We start from the raw sequence: 19725 nt of genomic DNA on the forward strand, positions 1-19725 counted from the left end.
CAAATTCGCGATGCTTCAGAATCTCAAGGAGATTGGCACATCCTACTGCTCGACTTGATGCGGGGGGGCATGTTTCTCGGCATGGCCGACTTCGTGTCACTGTTTCTCGAAGCGGACAGAGGATGTTTGGCACACAAGACTGGTTACTTTCAGTTGAAATCACTCGACAAGGTCGATGCTTTTTGTCATGATATTTGTGTCTCAACAGCCGACTTCATCGTCTAGTATCACAACATTCTTTATGCGAAGCAAGGCTTCAAGCCAGGTATATTGCATGGAAAATTCCCACGTTCGGCTTATGCTATGAGCATACAAACTTGGGAAGGATTTGGCAAAATGCTTCCAGCTTATTTCATTACGTGATAGACGAGCGTATATGATATAAGGGATGTATATTTACATCCAACAGCTCCCATCCGTGCAGCAGATATGGCTGCGAGCCATTTTAAGCGAGTTTTGTTCCACAGACTTTTGAGTCAACTGGTGACCGCAACGACCAGGTTAGCCAATTTTATGTTCTTATTATTTTTCCATGTTTACACTTTACTTGGCAATTACTGTCATTGTGAAAAGCAAAGTGCTTTGGCAATTTTACATGAAGCACGGCTTCTCCCTTGTGCCAAGGAACTGCCCAATGACTTGTCATCAAGGGCCGTGGCACACAAGTTTGCAAAAACTGCCAAAATAGGGAATATCACCTCACAGAATTCCTACCAGTTTAGATTGTGCAAGGCACTTATGGTTTTGGTTCTCACGCTTGAGACCGTTATAGTAGCCAAGGGCTTACGTTTTTGCATGCAAGGCATGCTAAGCAGGTGGCATGGATTCCACCACTTTATGCATTATGCTTCCGCTATCACACTCGCAACTCTGTCAAGGACAGACTAAGTGATGGATTGTTGAACCTGATGTTGCTATCAACACCCAACAACACCAAAAGGAACCTAAATCTAGGACTTATTTCACAGGCAAAGTGCCAATGCTAAGTCATTTTCATACAATCATGACCCTGCAAGGTAGGTAGATCAAGATGTGGTTGTGTTTTTCTATTACCTCTCTCAAAGAGAGAGTCATAGCAGAAACTTGTTGCATGCTTATAGGATACGCTGCACGTTAGGCATAAGATGCACACGAGCATGGCAATCAACTATACACGTCATAGTCGTTCAAGGAAAGTTCCACAACCCAGCATGGTTAAGATGCTACTCAAATTAGTCTTCATCGGTTTGTCCATTGAACACTCATTTGCACAAGGGCTATGAGCCACACAGGCTACGAGCCATTGTCATGCCAAGGGTAAGACCCAACTATTGGCATTCTTTGGGTGATTGTTTTCAAGAGTGAACAGATCTACCCAAGGAAGTATACATCGACATTAATGGACGAGCAAGGGTCTTGTCATTCAGGATGTTTACAGTGTCATTTTTTCACTACACAGTAGCTGATCTCTACAAGAAAGTATAGATGCAGCAATCAGTTGAGACAGCATGGCTGTCCACAAGAGCTAGGTAGTTCACTTGTGTGGATTTCTTGCTCTCTCTATAGCACTACGGAGTGTCTATGGACATACTATTTTGGGGTAAGACCCGACAGGTGATTGCTACATCACCCAGCAGTATTAAGGATCACAGTTTGATCTGCATTGAGGATCATAGTTGATCTCTCCCAGTTATACTTTTAAGGAAAGAATTCCACAATCTACCACACGGTAGCGGACGAATTCAACTTTTCGAGTTGATTCCAATCATTATGTACACGGTTAACTATGTTGGTTATCGTTGCCTGCTAGTTGAGTAGTTTCTACAGACGGTCTTACCAAGGGGTTTGACTACGTAGATGTTAACCAAAGGGGTTGGATTGCGCAGGCAACACCCACGGTTTCCAGTGCAAGTTGTATAAATACGCTTGAATTTTTCAAAGCCATGCCAAGGGCATGTTGAAACAGAGTATGTTGGATCGTAGCGTCTACTATACCTTATGCTGTTACGAACCTAGTTGTAGGGTTCGATTTGGCACATGTTGTCACATGGGATACAGCATGGTCTAGGAACTCAAGGAGTTCAGTTTAGCCAGTGTGGAGCATGATAATGAGGGTCCCTCTCACTCTTGTCGCGGAGTGTTTGTAGTTACCTCCACACACAAGTATCAGCTCGTACTTGATGGATGTCGCTTTTCTTGATATCCTTGTTTGAGACATATTCCACATGTGGAGAATATGAGTCTCTTGGACTGACACTGGCGCCAACTTTTACCAATGTGTCGCGACGAAGTCCCTAGGTGCTGGTCGCATCCATTGGTTCGACCATTTTAAGCACACAGTATTAGGAGCAATTTCAGTTGGCCAGAAATTGGCGGGTACTAAGTACAAACTTGTTACGATTACAATTGCTGTGAAACCACCTTAACGGAGGGTCGTTTCTACATATAGCTAAGTATGCTATATACATGAGAATGTCTCATGGTTGGTACCTAGGTGTGCCTAAGTTGTCACATTCTGTTATGGTCCAACTTTTGTTGCAAAATATGCTATATTCATGAGAATGTCTCATGGTTGGTACCTAGGTGTGATCGGGTTGTCACATTCTATTATGGTCCAAATTTTGTTGCAAGACTTTCACGTACGTATCGTGGAAAGTCTCGTCATGGAATTGCGGTTCGGATATGTTTGTGTTAAATGCATGCACACTAGGTGTTATGGGCCCTAGTGTTTAACACGAATTTATTCGGAGCGGCATGCAAATTCATGGACATTATTGTTTCTACAAATTTTTGCACTGAAACTCCAATCTGCTTTCAACCTAGTTGGTTGTATCCATTCCATATCGTGTATATGGCTGGATAATCAATGATTAGTCATAGTTTGTCGTCAGTCATGGGTGACTGTCTGTAAGTGGTTGGGGGAAAGCACCTCACTCTTACTGTTGCTATTCATCCCGCGTAGGATGGGCAGCTTACAAGCATTCTATTTAGTACTAAAGGATATGCAAAGTGCATACGTTAGTAAAGCACGCTAAAGGATATGCTAAGTGCATACGTTAGCAAGAAGTGAAACAACTAGATCGGTTACCTTTCTGGTTTGGAGTTGCTTCATATGATGAAAGGCATGTTACGGCTAGTTCTAGTCTCTGCCTGTTATTCTCAAGTTATCAACCTTAATCATCAGTTTGGATGAGGTTGACTATTGGCAAGAAACCACCGCAAGTCAAGGACTTGGTTGCTGTTGATGAGTATGTCAGCATAGTACTTTCATGGAAAGATGAGCCGAGGTTATATTGCACATTCCAGTACCTTCAGAAAGTCTGAAACCTGGGTATACATTTAAACACCTCGACGTTGTGATAACTCGTTTAGCATTCTCAAGTAAGTTCTAAATGGAGCCTTCACGCTCTTTTGATTATGAGTCGGTTAACCAAGACGGTTGCACAGGGACAACAATGTAGAAAATCAAGATGTTACTCTTGATTTCATTGAACCTCCCAATGAACCGGGTTCCGATTCAACTAACCGTTGGATCCATGAGGGATGCCACGGTGGAAAACATTAGTGTTCTTATGAAGATACCACCACTTGTATTTTCGAGGACGAAAACGGTTCTCCAAAGGGGGGAGTAATGTCATGCCAAGGGTAGGACTAGACGGGCACGGCCCGGGCAATGTGCCGGACACACATGCAGTAAAGGGGTCTATATATGGAAGAGGGCCAGGGGCCTATATATAGGATGGTTGGGAGGTTATTCGCATGTATGTCTACCCGCTGGTCCAACAATGGACCAAGCCCCAAGCTCAAAAGCTGTGCCAGAGCCTGAAGGCGATACAGAACATGAAATAAAAACCTCCTAGCGCAAATTAAAGAGGCCCTCCGCCACTGCCAATTCAGTGGATGTGCAATGCTTTAAGTGGGGAAAAACATGCTGGACTTCTGAGGCCTCCTCAGTTGCTGCTGTAACGGAAGAACGAGGTCAACAAAATGCAGGCCCTTCTGCATTGCCTGCTACTCACGCAATGCATATTTGTGCAGACTGCTAAAAGAGATTCACGCTACCTTGGTTTGGTTTGGGGCCCCACCCTTTCCAAGAGACCATTTTAATTGGCATGTTTTTTTATAACAAACTTGTCAAACAGTCCAGACTTATGTAAAAATCTAAAGTATTTTCACCTTCCAATGAGGTTCGGAGTCGGTTCAGACGAACCCGACGACAAAGCTCAATGGTTCTTGACTGCATCCGTAGGCCCTCTGCTCACACAAGCCGGAGGCACAAAATAAAAATGTAATAGCGAGAACAATACTCACCAAGTAGCCACACCCCAGTGGCAACATGTTGAGCATACACATATCATGCTTCAAGTTGTGGCACCTGCATTTTGCACTAAAAAGTGCCTTGTAATTGGGTTCTTCCGAGGAGGGGGGGGGGATCACCTAAGCAACGGTGGGTCCGGAGAAAACCTGTGCTTCTTTTGCTCAATTTGTGCATGCAATGCAAGATGCACACACTTGTGCCTCTCTCTACTGTGCTGCTGCCAGCTCATTTGAACCCAACCTGAGATTACAGTTTGAAAGTTTTTAGATTCATCAAAGAAATTTGACATTGCAATAAACTAGGATATGTGAGAAATGGCATACTCTCTCTCTCTCTCTCTCTCTCTCTCTCTCTCTCTCTCTCTCTCTCTCTCTCTCTCTCTCTCGCGCGCTCGTTTGCATTAGATGCATATTGAAACAATGATGACCAAGTTCAAATTCTAGACGTCGCAACCTTTTTATCTTATACGTTTAAATTTTGAACACTTAAATGTTGGCAATGTTACCCCTTGTCTTTGACAACAATGCTTAATGAAATTGGCATGATAATGTATTTATGTGGATCAAAATTTTATAAAACCAAATCAAATAAAACATTTCGTTTATATAGCTTGATGAAAAAAACTATAAAAACGCTCTTAAACACATATTTAAGTAAAACCTAATTTCAAGTCATGATATCTATCTCAGTGGTAGAGACCTTAACTGTTCAATACAAAGATACCAGTTCACCCCCCATGGGTGATGCTCTTTAAATGTGGATGGGGAATTTGTAGTCGTGTTCATAACATGCCTTTGAGTGCCATATTTTTCACTTTGTATTCAAAATAACCACCCTCATTTGGTCATAGGAAACGGAGGTAGTAATCGAAAAATGGTATCCATTGAATCATGGGGCCACTATGTCCAAAAAATTTTAATGTTGATGTAGCAATAACCGAGGTCCATAGCATGCATGAATAGCAATAGCCAATGTCAATAAAAATAAATTATCTTTCATTTGTTGTACCATTATCTATCTGACGTGCCCATAAATGGTTCCAAACGTACTATTACACCCATGGGAGATGTTCCCTCAAGGACATAATCAAGGAGAGATGAGAAAAATTCTTGTTTTACACTTGTGGTGGTGTCTCAAATCAATAGGTAAGCCTTGATGGGTTTGCCTTTTTTGATGCAGTACCTTGTTTTCTCCTGCTCGGTTTAAGGCTCGCTCGAAAAATCTCTCTCGCAATTTGGAATTCTTCATTTTCCAAAGCATGTGCAAAAGCCACAATCATCTAGCTACAGAAGCAAAAATCAGACTCTTTGTGAGATTAGGCACATGTCTCACACTACTAAGAGTAAATAGAGAAGCATTGGAAAGCCTTAAATATATCTCACCTACACCAACTATGTGACAAGAAAATTCACTCCCCAAATGGACACATCAATGATCTCTGTAGTAGGGAATCATTCTCTGTAAGATGTAACATGAAAGGATGCACGTAAATCCAAGATTCAATCTTGGATTAAAGAACAATTTTCCCTCGTCAAGCAACATGCAGGTATCAAAACCATATCATAGAGGCAAACAAGACATTCCCATCTTCATATGTGATAACTTCAACCTCTTCTATTTTGACTTTATCATTGTCCTCTTCTTTCTTGGCTTTACCTTAGTCCTCTTTCATACAATCATTATGCTCTTCTTTCATCTAGTCCTCTATCCACTTAAAGTGCTTTTTCTTAACGTGTCCCTTCTTCTTGAAATAATAGCACTCAATGTCACTCTTGTCTATGGACTAACTACAATTGCCATGAGACTTGCTTCTTCCTATATTTGTCAACAATAAGGTTGCATTTTACTTGCCTTGATCCACAAACTTCTATTTAATTACCTTATACAACAAACTAATAGCTATGTCATGAAATTTTAAGGTGCCACCAAGTGTAGAATTGCTTACGGTAGTAACAAACATGCTTCATGATGTTGGTAGAGAGGAAAAAAGACATATAATAATGATTTTATAATCCAATTTAGCTTTTCAGCCTGTAGGTTAGTTGAAAATAATATTGAAATCGTTCAAGTGTGAGGTAGCTTTCTTGGACTTGTAGATCAACGAGCCTCTTTATAAGCTACACCTTGCTACAAGCTCTTATTCTTATATGTATATTATAAAAAAATTGCACAATTTCTACAGAAGAGATTCTATGGTCTTCTCCTTGATGATGGTAAAGTACACATCTTTTGCCAAGTGCAATATAATTATAGATTGGCTGGTGCATCCAATCTAACCAATCTTGACCAATCCTGATCAGACATGGTAGTCAACTTAACCACTAAACCTCTCAAAGGTTTCAATCACTTCTTTTGAATGAGAGAATCTTGTATTTGCATTTTCCATAATGAGAAATTGCTATCGTCAAACCTTGTATATATAAAGCTCCCCATCTTATATAGATGATGCCATATTCAAGCATAAGCATAAGTCAATCACAAATTCAAGAGAAAAATTGGGCATTAACTAAATCTGATTAACTTAACACATTGTTTACCTAACAAGGCTAGCAAGCCAAGCACCAACACCCAATCTATACACAACATGGCTAGGCTGTGCATGGGGATCTCCAACATATCTAATCCACCTCACACTGTGGGTAAGGCAAACCCCAATGCTCGACTTCAAAAGCCTCGCCAACGACCCTCAAAGGCTGAAAAATATATTTCTGAAGTCATACATATGCCGTCACTAGATTGCCTAATAATGCCAACAAGGTGACCCTATAAACATATAGATGCAGTAAGCACAAGAGCTTATAGAATGGGAGATAGTAAAGAGACAAAAATGCTCGCTAAAGTAGTGGAAAATCCACTTGAACATGCACCACAAGGAGTGCAAGCAATCCATTGTCAAGCGACTCCCACCTGAGCCAAATCTCAATTCGAATCAATTAAGAGGTAGGCATAAATGTGAGACGGTGACAAATTTGCAATCTTTACATATCTATTTGGAAGCTCCAAGATCATTTGAGGAGCTCGCTTGATGTGATAATTTGTAGTGTTGATGATTATTTACTCGATCTTTCGATTAAAGGATTCCAAGTTATACCAAAATTAGCCTAGTAAATGCAAGTCACTTATTCCCTAAGTAGAGATATTTTTGATGTGAAAGGAGTCCTTTGTAACATTTTACCCATTTGGTAATATTATGATATGCACTATAAAGAGCTCTCACCGTGTATTGTGAAGAGGGTTGCCTGCATACAATGGATCCAATTTGATGTTTTGTGGTAATGGGATATATTGCTTTTTATCTCTTTGTTAACTCCTTCTTTTTAGGGATTTCGTTACGACTAAGTTCTCAAATATGCGAACATTCAACAATACATGGCTTTTGTACAAAATCTCCTGGTTCAAGTCTACTTGTTGAGCTCTTGTTGTGATGTATCGTTTGTTGTTTGTGCCATTCTAAGCACTTTATTTATGTAGTCGTTTTTGGCTTTACCTTGTAAGTGGGACATCAAAATTTAGAAAGTCTTGTAGTACTATCACAACCTTCGCTTGTGTCTAGCTAATCAATCTGCTATAAAAGTATGGCAATTTGCAAATGTATTCAAGTAGTAATACAAGATCTGCATTTTGTATGTCAGTCTCTATTATCTGGGCATAACCCTTTCATTTCTCTCTAGTCTCTTTTTTCATTCCTTCTCCTAAGTCTGAGTATGCTTTATGTTTATGTGTGGGTTTGGTTTATTAGAGCAAGCATAACCATTTGTTCACTGTTTTGAGCTTTTGCAACCTATAAATCAAATTTTTTGGGGAGTCTTCTAAATGTGGATTAAGGTACTTCCTTGCCAGTAGGATAGGGATATAAAGATACATAAGATATACTTCTCTTATTTTTTGTGAAAATACCAATGAGTCCTAAAATCCCTACTGGATAAAACAATGGAGCATGATTTGGTTACCATAATCTTTGATTTTTGGTAAAGCTTAATGCTTAACACTTCACGATTTTCCAATGTAAGCAAATTTTAAATTGTTGGACGGGCAATCAACCAATTATTAGACTCTACAAGGCATGGTTGTGGTAGCTTATGGAACATGGAAACAAGATATCTAAGGGATGAATGACGTTGCCGGAGGTGAGATGAAGAGAGAGGAGAATCAATCTATATGAAAACGTAGTTTGAGCTTTTCAAGAGAATAGTCCCCCCCCGGTCTCCCTCTCTCTTTCTCGTGTAGACACTGGCCACATTGGTCACTGAAGCGTGTGCTCTTAGATAGAAGAGAAGACGAAGAAAATGAGACTAAGCTTCTAAAAAAAGGAAGTTTCTAATTGCCTTAGAAATAGAGCCACATTTTTATAGTAAGGCTATTGTCACGCGAGGCTTAGTTTTGAGGAACACGGCTCGACCAGAGTTCTGATGAAGCAGCATTTTGCAGGTTTTCATTGGCTTAGTTATGTAACTATGCCCAAAAAGGCATAGTTTCAAAACTATCCCGGCTAGTTGCTGATCACTGCTCCCGTTCTCTCTCCTACTGCTGCCCGTCAACCTCTCTCTCTCTACCCACTGTTGCCTGTCAACCTTTGCGGATCCGTACCTACCATGGTCAAAACTGGTCGAGGCTTAAGAAAAACTAAGCCTCGGGTGACCATGCCCTAAACATTGAAACAATGCTTTAGCAACTGCCTCCTGCATTGCCAACAAAGGTGTAACTGCGTAGAGCATTTGGAGTGAGAGTGGTGGCATACCACTTGCCATGAAAACATACCCCAATGTGGGTCTGGTTTTTTCTTTGTGGGTCGCTTCAATAATCCCCTCTTTCTCGCGCGCTCTCTCTCTCTCGCCCCTCCCCCCCAACCCCAAAAAACACACACACACACACACACACACACACACACACACACACAGACACATGCCACTGAATGAAGCCGAAGAGAGCTTTCTTCTTGTTGCTGCCACAACTAGTCAACCCCCTTTCCATGTGAGAGTTGACAGGCAATGCGCTGCCTGGCGACGCATCAGTCTTCCTCTCTCCGCACAAACCACATACTCACGCTATTATACCCTACACACGCGTACATACACACTAGTTCTCCCGCTGCCGCGCATGCACGCACGCGCGCACACACACACACACACACACACACACACACACACACACAGACCCTCATAATTTACACACACGCACAACATACACATGCGCTTAGCTTCCTTGCAGATAGACTACCTGAACCATCCCCCTGTTCTTGTTCTGTTTGTTTCCTCTTCTTTTACTTAGAGAGAGAGAGAGAGAGAGAGAGAGAGAGAGAGAGAGAGAGTTTCTCTCTTGCGTTTTCATCTATATTTGTTGATTGTTGATTGTTGAAGTGGCAAGGATTTGCTGCAGCTTCTTCGACCTCATGTGCCCACCAAAACTATACTGCCCTTCAAGGGCGAGAACTGCTCGTCCTCTCTAGCTGCTCATTGAACTCTTCTCACAGAAGCCGTGGGTGAATCAACCAGAATGCCAGCTTCTCTGCTAAACCCACCTTCTTCTCTTGCTCACTTGACCATGGACATGATCCCCCGCAGCCTCTACTCGTCAGAAAGTTTCACATCCTTATCACCGGTGAGCTTTTAGCTTTGCTGATTGAGCTCTCTCTCTCTCTCTCTCTCTCTCTCCCTCCTACGACGTTAAAATACTCTTCCTCTTCTTCTTCCCTCTCTCAGCTGTCTGTCTGTCTCTGCTACTCCTCCACTCATGAACATATCACTACGTTTTTCTTTTCTTTAAGTAGCCCCATTAGCGTTTTCTTTTTCCTCGTTATACCCTGCCTGCTCATCATCATCACATGCTCGTAGCGAATGCCTGCTAATGGCAGTCCCATCAGGTTGAATCCTTATTGCAGCTTTGACATGCTGGTGGTTTGAATCAAGTGCGCACGCTTATCAGGAGTGAAGAATTCAGTGCACATGCTTGAGAGTGTATGCGTCAGTTTCTGTTTGAGTATGCTTGGACCCTATGTGGATTATGGGGGATTTATCATGTGGGTTGTGGTGTATTTTCAATGTATCTGGATTTTGAATGTTCTGCCATATCATGGTACCTCAGAAATCTAATGGTGTATGCATGGACACTACCCCACATTCTGAATTGCGTTGAGGGTTAGTTTTGATGTATGCAGACAGATCATGGGTCGAACGGCAATGGTTTGAAGGGAAAGGACGGTACGTCTGAGCATGCAGAGGGTAAATCAGGGAGTGACAATAACATGGATGGAGGTGGCTCGGGGGATGAGCAGGAGCCCGCTGAAGCGTCCACGAATCCAACAGGTCAAAAGAAGCCACGCTATCACCGACACTCTGCCTTTCAAATTCAGCAGATGGAAAGGTATCCTTTTTCTTGCATCGTTGCTAATTGGAGAATCTGGCTATGTCCATCAAGAACATCAGAAAAAAACTTAAAGCTTAGCTTGTATGGAGGTGCGAACTAGTAGCTACTACATTTCCAACAAGCACTCACACTCGGCCCTTATGCATAAACATGCGTTTCAATCACATGATCTTTTACTTGTTTTGACAGAATGATGTACATCTTTTGCACTTGTGTGCAAAGAGCAGTTTTTAGCTACAAACTTCACTCCTTGCCATAGTGGTTTCAGCACGATGGCAGTTTTATTTGCTTCAAAAATTATGCACACATTTATATTTGTCTATATTGTGCTACCAAAGTTTTTACCAAAGTGTAGCATATAAGCTCTTTCTATCACATGGTAAGCTGTCTCTGCACATGCAGCTTCTTCAAAGAGTGTCCGCACCCGGATGAGAAACAGCGACAAGAGCTTGGCCGTGCGCTCAAGCTGAGCCCCCGTCAAGTGAAATTCTGGTTTCAAAATCGACGAACGCAGATGAAGGTATGCACATAAGGTGGTTCACCTAGAAGTCTGTGGTGTGTGAGGGCTGGAAGTTTAAGGATCAGAGAAACTTGATGGTGTCATGAAATTGGTGCTTTTTGTGCAATCTTTGCAATACTAAAGGTTGGGTCCGTTTTGCTATCGAAGAATAAGTTTGTTGGTCTCAATACTTGGAAACTGTTGATTTCACAGTGTTAGTATGAAAACTCTCTTTGCAATTAAATTTCTAATTGTAATGACTGTGCACTTCATTTATATGGTTCTTTAGACATTTCACATTTGTACAGATTACCTTTAGAAGCATTTGCAGATCCATGTGTCCTTGATTTGCCATCAAGTCCTCCGAAGCCATCACAGATTCTTCAACACACACCTTAGAATAACTGTATGTAATTTGTGTGAGCTAGTGTGGAAGCATAGCATTACATAGAAGCATTAGTAGAGAGAATCATCACAATAAATAAGCTGTTTAATAGGTTCGAGTCTGTCTTGCATCTCTAGAGTCATGGCAGAGATTTGATCAGGGCGCTGAACTTTGTGTCGATTTATGCTCATGTATGTGTGTGGTGTTAGGATCATATATATTGGTATATAGTTCTACTCCCACAATGTGAGTGGGGGTGTGGCGGTATACGAGCAGTATCCATCGTGGAGCCTATAAGGTGATACTATCTTGTGTATGACAACCAGGAGTAACTTTCAGTTCGTTTATAGTCTAATTTGGACGTTTCATCGATTCCTCTAGGTATACATAGTGCTTGAGGGGATGTCGGTCACTTTGTCAATACTATCTGATGGTTATGGTCTTGTGAATCACTATCATGAGCTTAAATTTGCACTTTCTTTAAGAAGATTTGGCCTTATTCTTGGATCCATTTAGGTATATGAAGTTATAATGGTCCATAGATATTCCTCATAGTCGCTTTGTATTTCATCCAGTAACCTTTGATGCTCACTTGACACAGCCTGAAGCAGACTCTTTGGATTATTCTTTTCGTTGAGATTATTTTCCAATGTGAGAAAATGTTTGCAGGCTCAGCATGAGAGGAGTGAGAACTCGCAGTTACGCAATGAGAATGAGAGGCTGAGGATCGAGAACATAACAATGAGAGAGGCAATCAAGCACGCCTCCTGCCCCTCGTGTGGTGGCCTTGGTGATGACCTTGCTGTTGTTGATGAGCAACAACTTCGCCTTGATAATGTTCGTCTCAGAGAAGAGGTACGCAAGCTCTTTATGTACTCTTTTAGATGATGATTGCATGAGCACCTAGCCTGCCCATGTGCGGCGAAGTTGAATCCTGTAAAAGCATGGTTCTAGGGTTATTAAAGGGGTAATGTTTTGAATTTGACCGAGAATTCTGTGAATGCATTCATGAATATAATCAAAACCATTACTGGTTCTAGGGTTGTAGAATTTTAGGGGTAGGTCAGTTTTGAGAATGTTGTCCATCCTTGATAGCTGTGCTGGTTTGGTGGGCATTATAGTGTTAATGCCATTTAAAGAGGCTAGGTAGGAGCATGCTCAAGATGGAGTGGTTTCCACTAGCTTAGACCTTACAAAATGCAAAGAGGGTAGTGCCAGACATACTACTGTGTATAATTTGTAAGGATTAACTTACACTTGTGAGACCTTACAGAATGTAAAGAAGGTATTGTCAGACTTATCAATATGCGAATAGCTTGTTAGGATTGTCAGGTAAATGCCCAACCTCATTTTGCTTTATTTGTAAGTTTTCTAGCTATCAAATTAGGTCTCGATTGCTATGGAGGTTTAACACAACAGGGAAACCACCTTACTTTGGGGGGGGGGGGGGGGGGCACATGGGGGGGCGGGCCTATCTGTACAGAGATGAAAAATTGGAGCTGAGGGACGGAACGCGACTTGTTGTGAATGTCTTACCATATAAAAGCCAACAAAAAGCCCTGATATTGAGGATATGTGGGTTTTGCAGAAGCTGTGCCATATAAGTATAATAGGTAGTCAGCAGCATCATTGTTGTGACATCATCAGTCTTAGAGGCTGCAAATTTTTGGAAATGCTGTTTAAGAGGACCGACAAAACATACCTAGAAAATCAACATCAAACCATATACCTTGAGTACCCATTGGTACTCATTGCAGATGTGAAGTAATTGGCAACACATACATAAACTCTATTGAAATGGGAGTATGCTGAATATGGTTGTACAAATTTTCTTTGGTATACGATTTCCTTAGTTGACATCAACATCAGGAAGAAGCAAATTTCAACCTTTTTTTGCTTTGAGAAAGGTCAGATAATTGCATGAAATGTCTTTAGCTTCTGAAGAAGGTTTGCTTTTTTAAAGTGGGCAACAACATTTCTTTACCCTTTTGTGGCATCATTGGATAATGCTATGTTCATGTCAATATCAAGAAGCATCCACATACGAACGGATTGATCGTATAAGAACCCTAGCTCCCTCATTGACACACACTAGGGACTTGGTTTGGTAACAACTTTGTAAATGTTTGTCTTGGTCTGTTTGCAGCTGCAAAGAGTCTCGTCACTGGCTGCAAGGTATTTTGGCAGACCAGTACCTCCACTTGGGCTCGCACCTTCTCCTGCCCCAACATCTCTACTCACTCCATCTGCCTTGGATCTCCCAACAAGCTCAGGAGGGACCTCTACGTTTGGTCTGCTCAATCCTGTCGGGACTGACATTGTCCCGGGGCCTACGGTTGCTGAGGTTGCTCTTCGTCCTGGTGGGCTCACTGAACTTGAGAAGCCAATTGTTGTTGAGCTTGCTGTGGCTGCATTGGATGAGCTCCTTCGCATGTTTCACTCCGATGAGCCACTTTGGATTAAAGGAGGGGTCGATGGGTCAACCGATGTCTTGAATAAGGATGAGTATTTTCGACAGTTTCCAGGTGGATTGGGGCCGAGGTCGTTCGGAGCAAAGAATGAAGCAAGCAGGGATGGGGGCCTTGTCATAATGAACGGGGCGACACTGGTGGAAGCGCTAATGGATGCGGTAAGAGTCAAGACAGAAATACATTGTCACTTTGTCACCGTTGCTACATGTTATTTGTCTCTGATTAATTCCCAGATTAGGGCATGAAGCTGATTAATCAATATTTTGACCTTTTCACTTTTGCAAACAACAGAAAGGTTAAAACATTGGGGGTTATTATTTTGTACAATTGACTAGACAGGTGTTCTAGTCCATGATGTAATAAGGTTGCAGCATGGTGCAAGCAGATGAGAGAGAGAGAGAGAGAGAGAGAGATCATGATTCTGTGTATGTATGATTGATGCAATGAGGCTTCTCCAGTACATGTGTATAGGTGTAGTACTTAATGCTGTAGAGAGAGAGAGAGAGAGGGAGAGAGCGCTTTATACACTGCGGGTAGCGTACTTGTCGTGGCTAGAGTGGGTGCTGGAGAGAATGAGATTGTGGGGTGTCGGAGAGAGAATGACGTTGTGGGTTGTGTGTGAGTTTGTGCAGGAGAAGTGGACGGAGATGTTTCCAAGCATAGTGGCGAAGGCGGTAACGGTGGAGGTGTTGTCGCCGGGCATCGGATCCTCGCGCGACGGGGCTCTTCAGTTGGTGAGTCCGCATTGAATTGTCTGTCTACTTACGGTTGCGGGTTGGCAGGGTCGTGTCGGAATACATACTCTCATCTCTCTCCTCTCTCTTCATTCTCCTCTAGACTGTAGCCTTCCGCTCAACTGTTTTTTATACTCTCTCTCCTCTCTCCTCTGAGTTCTGAACTTCTCATCGACAATTTTTTTCATCTCTCTCCTCTCTTCATTTTCTATTCCTTCACTCTGTTATACTCTCTCCTCTCTCTAGACCCCCTCTCTGATATAAACTTTTTGCAACTTCCCCCCGCATGGGTGCTCGCCTGCCACGTGCCTCTATCTGCCTGCTGAGCTGGCTTGGCAGCCTGGCTGACGTTGACGCCTGAAAGAGAGAGAGAGGTGGCGCGGCTGGAAATGAATGGCCTCTGAAAACCCATGTGGCTTGCAAGCTCCATTTAAGGTTGCTGCTGACGTGGCCAGCGCTTTTCTCTCATCGAAAGAGGTCTCGATCGGCGACTCATGACGCACTACGTGGCATGTGGGCCCGTTTCTTCGTGAAAAAGTGACCAATTATTACATCACTTTTTAAAAAAAATCTTAAAGTTACGGGAATTATTTCCTTCAATAAAAAAGATGAAGCCTTAATTATTTTATCTAACAAAAAATGAGATTAAAAAATCGAAAATTATATTGCAAAAATTAAAAAACGTTTATATCGAAAAATGTCCGGCTGAGAAATTGTCAATGGGTTGGACTTCGATCCGTTGAATCTCAATTTTTTTTTTCAAGAAAAAATGCCTGTTTTCTCAGAATTGGGGAATGCACGGTCAAGATTGTGCCACGTATACACTAAACATGAAGTCATTTAGTTTGATTTGGGATTTAATAAGCATTTATGATTTTTTCTGCAGATGTACGCGGAGCTGCAGGTGCTGTCGCCGCTGGTAGAGACGAGGGAGCTCTATTTCGTGCGGTATTGCAAGCAGGCTGCCGACAAAGTATGGGCGGTCGTTGATGTCTCCGTCGACACCCTGCGAGACAACCCGCCACCCTCCCTTCTCCGCTGCCGCAGGCGCCCATCTGGCTGCCTCGTGCAGGACATGCCCAATGGCTACTCCCAGGTTTCCCTCTACAACACACGCATTCTTTTTCTTAGGTATCTGTTCGCACTCGCGCGCACACACACACACACACATACCCACACCTAAGTTCAAGAGGAGAACGCATAGCTGATTGTCAGATGTCAAGTGAGATATTCCATTGATGGGTTTGCTAGTTTTAGATGGGCGTAGCTGCACAGGAAGAAGACTCATAGGGATCATATTGCCTCCAACTATCTTCTGTTCTAACAGAAAATCTAGCATTGGCTTGGTGGCTTGGTTGTCTTGGTGGATGCTTGTATAAGGGATTGCAGGGATTCTTTCTATTTGTGATTGGATTGTTGATTTTTCATATACTGCAGGTGACATGGCTTGAGCATTTGGAGGTAGAAGAACAGCAATCTGTGCACCCCCTCTTCAGGACACTGATTAGCACCGGTCTCGCCTTTGGTGCTCGCAGATGGCTCGCTACACTCCAACGCCATTGCGAGAGCCTCGTTAGCCTCCTTGCTTCCAACATCTCTCCTCGTGATCTTGGAGGTTTGCTCTCTTCTTTCCCTTTTGAAGTTGCAGTGCGCACACAATTGGTGAGCCATATGTCATGCAGGCTACGCCACGTACTTCTGACATTGCTTTTGTGGCAGTTGTACAAACTCCTGAAGGCCGTCGAGGTATGCTCCGCCTTGCTCACAAGATGACAGGCCGCTTCTGTACCACCATCAGCTCATCAACGTCAAATTCATGGCTCAATCTTTCAAGTAGTGGCAATGAAGATGTTCGCATCATGATGCGTGAAAATCCAGGGGATGGCCTTCTTCTTTGTGCAGCTACATCAACGTGGCTCCCATTCTCTCGCAATCATGTGTTTGACTTTCTACGGCACGAGAGATCGCGAGGAGAGGTGGTCTCTTATGCATGTTAATAAGTTATGAAGTCGTAGCATTTTTGAATCAAACTTCCTATTATATTTCCTGTTAAAACACATGACTATGTATATTTCTATTTTATATTTTCATGTTTTTTTGTGGATATCTCTATGACTTGCTGCTTACGTGGCTTACTGTTTGAAATTTACATCCTTAATCGACTACAATGATGTGGATTATGGATAGATTCTGAGAATTCATACGTAGTTTGTGGGGAATTCATTAGTGTGACCAGCATCTGACAAATGAGCTGGTTGCGCGTTCAACAACTGTCGAAAATAGAATTTTGGCTTTTTTGGGAAGGTCATTCTGCTTGTTTTTGTAACATTGAAGTACAACAATAGCATTTGGATATGAGTGGTTTACATTCTCTAGCAATTCATTGGGGTTGTCGAAGAGGCTAGCATAGCAGGGGGACACATGCATGTCTTTTTTGATCACCAGCATCTGTGCTTGTCCTATTGCACATGACTGACGACAACGTTTGCACATTGCAGTGGGATGTGCTTGCCAATGGAGCTATGGACAAAATGTATCATATAGCTGAAGGACAGCATCCTGGAAACAATGTCTCTCTTCTACGTCCTACTGTAAGTTTGCTCCTTCTTAGTCCCAATTTAACTTCGAGCTTAAATTACATCTGTGTAGAACCTCTTTTCTTTTACATTTCAAATCATTTTGACATACAATAATGTTTGCTTGCGCTTCTACTGTTCAGTACAAATTTGTCTGTCTAGTCTATAAAAGACTGAACAAATCATTTTTATCATATGAAGCACTGAAGTGTTGCTCTCATGCGATGAGGTTACAGGCTTTGGGTGTCATTGGTTTCGAAAACCATGTGGTTTTGCAAAATCATGTGCATGGTAGTGATTTCTTGAATTTCATTTTTGCAGGGATCGAATCCCAATCAAAGTAATGTTATATTTCTCCAAGAGAGCTGCACAGATGCATCTGGATCACTTATAGTATACGCGCCTGTAGATTTCTCGACTCTAAACATGGTGTTACAAGGTGAAGACCCATCAAGGGCGATGCCACCGCCCTCGGGTTTTGTGATACTCCCCGATGGCCCAGAGAATTTGCCGAGTGGATTGCTTCTTAATGAGCTAGACAACCAAACAGCAAGTGGGTCTATCTTAACAGTCTCCATTCAAATAGCGGTGAGCCACGTTCCGTCGTCAGGAAAGCTTAACATCGAGTCCGTAAATACAATTAGCAACATAATTATCAACACAGTGCAGCACATCAAGGCAGCTCTCCAACGCATGGCCACAACAAGCTCTTAGAGTATCTACATCTGGATGATTGGTCGCCACTCGAAGATTTCTGTCGCTTGGGACATCCAGATGTAGATAAACAAGAAGGATTGGTCGGTTGAATTTTGGTTCAATTTTCTTTTGCAAGCATAACATGTACACACTTTAGAAGACGAGGGCCTTTCGGCTGTGCTGAGGGCAAATCAACACCCACACGGTGAGAGCTCACATTGAGCAGGGTGTTGATTTCTCCCTCAGCAACAAAGGGCTCAACACACAATAACCTAGGAGCAGGTTTTCACGTATCGCAAAAACTCCATGGAAAGAGGGAAAAGAAAGGGTCTGTGGAGTTGAATCTCAAAATGTCGGTTCAAAAGAGCATATATTGTGAGGAATATGTTGAGGCAATATTCTGAGGACCTTTTTGGAGTCGACAATGCTGATGAAGAGAGTCAAGAACGCACCTCAGACACCTCCTTGCGAAGTGGTAAAGATGTGAAAATGACATTCAATTATTACACAAGCTGAAACACATATGCACTCTTTGTGTGAGGATGTATCTCCTCAGAATGTATGTATCTGAGCATCTTAACACCGGGTTTTGTGCATGGGCTTAACCACTTAGCAAGGGTAGTGGTTCGGGCATTGACTCTCTTCCCCTATTTGTGAGACATATACCAGCCCCCTAAAAATCTCCCACTCTTAACTGTAAAACAGTATCAATCATGTCTACAGAAGTGACCCACTTCCTAATCTCTCTGCTGTACGTCAGCAGAGCTTTATTTATTTTGCTGATCTCGAATTTGTCTCTGGTGTGGCACAGCTGAAAATTCCTCAGAAAATTGTTTTGAAAGCCTAGGGGATTGTTTTGTGTAGTATTTTACCTTATTGTTTGACTTGATTGGTGTCTTATAGTTTTACTGGCTGAAGGATGCTTCTCTGCTTGTGTTTTCATTTGTGTGTAGCACCCACTTAGTGTTTTTGCCCTGATGTCTTATTTGACTAGCTTCATTGAGCTGATCCCTAGTCAAATCTGAGGTAAATTCTCTCTTGTGATGTAAATGCCTAGTCAGTGATTGTTTGCCTAGTCAGTGATTGTTTTTTCTTTTTGGGTCTTGACGACGACGGCGTTCACCTGGGTTGAGCATCACGTCGTTGAATTTTATGTAGCGACAATCTTTCTCCCTGTGAAGCTTCTCTCCTGTACAATCTGTGGCCCGCCCTTTGTAGGGGGGGGGGGGGGGGGGAGGGGGAGGACTTGGTAGTAAGAGTACTGGTGCTGGGCAGGTGAGGAGTTTTAAGGTGTGATGGCCATTTGCTGGTGTTGTACATTTGGATGATTAGTGTCTTTGCAGTAATTGCAGGGAGTAGAGGCTTTCAAGATTTGGCTATTCCTGATCCCACTAGTATATTTATTGAGGATGGTTTGTGGCTCAAATGGTCCTTTACCATCAATCAATATTTACTAATGAATTGTGCACATCAGAGTTGGGGTCTCTCCTTACATAATAATATGAATTTGCAGGGCTTTTGAGCTTGGAACAAAGTGTCTTTTGGTGTGACAAAAGTGTCAGCACCATTAAACATGCATGCTCACATCTATTTTTGAGATTACATACTGATACCTATTGAATTACGTGGTCGACACATTCTTGTCTCTTTTGGAAGCAAAATCTCCACTTCAAAGGGTAAGGTAGGAGGTTCAACAAAATCAAC

General features: G+C 42.4%; 1 protein-coding gene across 3 annotated transcripts; it reads left to right on the forward strand.

The window, feature by feature from the left end:
- The first annotated feature begins 9245 nt into the window (after positions 1 to 9245).
- Positions 9246 to 18905, forward strand: LOC147463315 (homeobox-leucine zipper protein PROTODERMAL FACTOR 2-like). Of its 3 annotated transcripts, none has more exons than XM_086488017.1 (11): positions 9246 to 9895; positions 10452 to 10657; positions 11063 to 11180; positions 12214 to 12399; positions 13691 to 14173; positions 14648 to 14749; positions 15636 to 15845; positions 16187 to 16364; positions 16469 to 16725; positions 17248 to 17340; positions 17647 to 18905. In XM_086488017.1, the coding sequence occupies exons 1-11, from the start codon at positions 9791 to 9793 to the stop codon at positions 18037 to 18039; spliced, it is 2331 nt and encodes a 776-aa protein (XP_086344143.1). In that variant the 5' UTR covers positions 9246 to 9790; the 3' UTR covers positions 18040 to 18905. The 3 variants fall into 3 exon arrangements, with proteins under 3 accessions (XP_086344143.1, XP_086344151.1, XP_086344158.1); XM_086488025.1 differs by having other exon boundaries at positions 9250 to 9895; positions 10437 to 10657; XM_086488032.1 differs by lacking the exon at positions 9246 to 9895 and adding an exon at positions 10016 to 10157.
- The last annotated feature ends 820 nt before the right edge of the window (positions 18906 to 19725 follow it).

Source organism: Adiantum capillus-veneris, chromosome 2 (genome assembly GCF_014529385.1).
Source record: "Adiantum capillus-veneris isolate H3 chromosome 2, ASM1452938v2, whole genome shotgun sequence".
Taxonomy (NCBI): Eukaryota; Viridiplantae; Streptophyta; class Polypodiopsida; order Polypodiales; family Pteridaceae; genus Adiantum; species Adiantum capillus-veneris.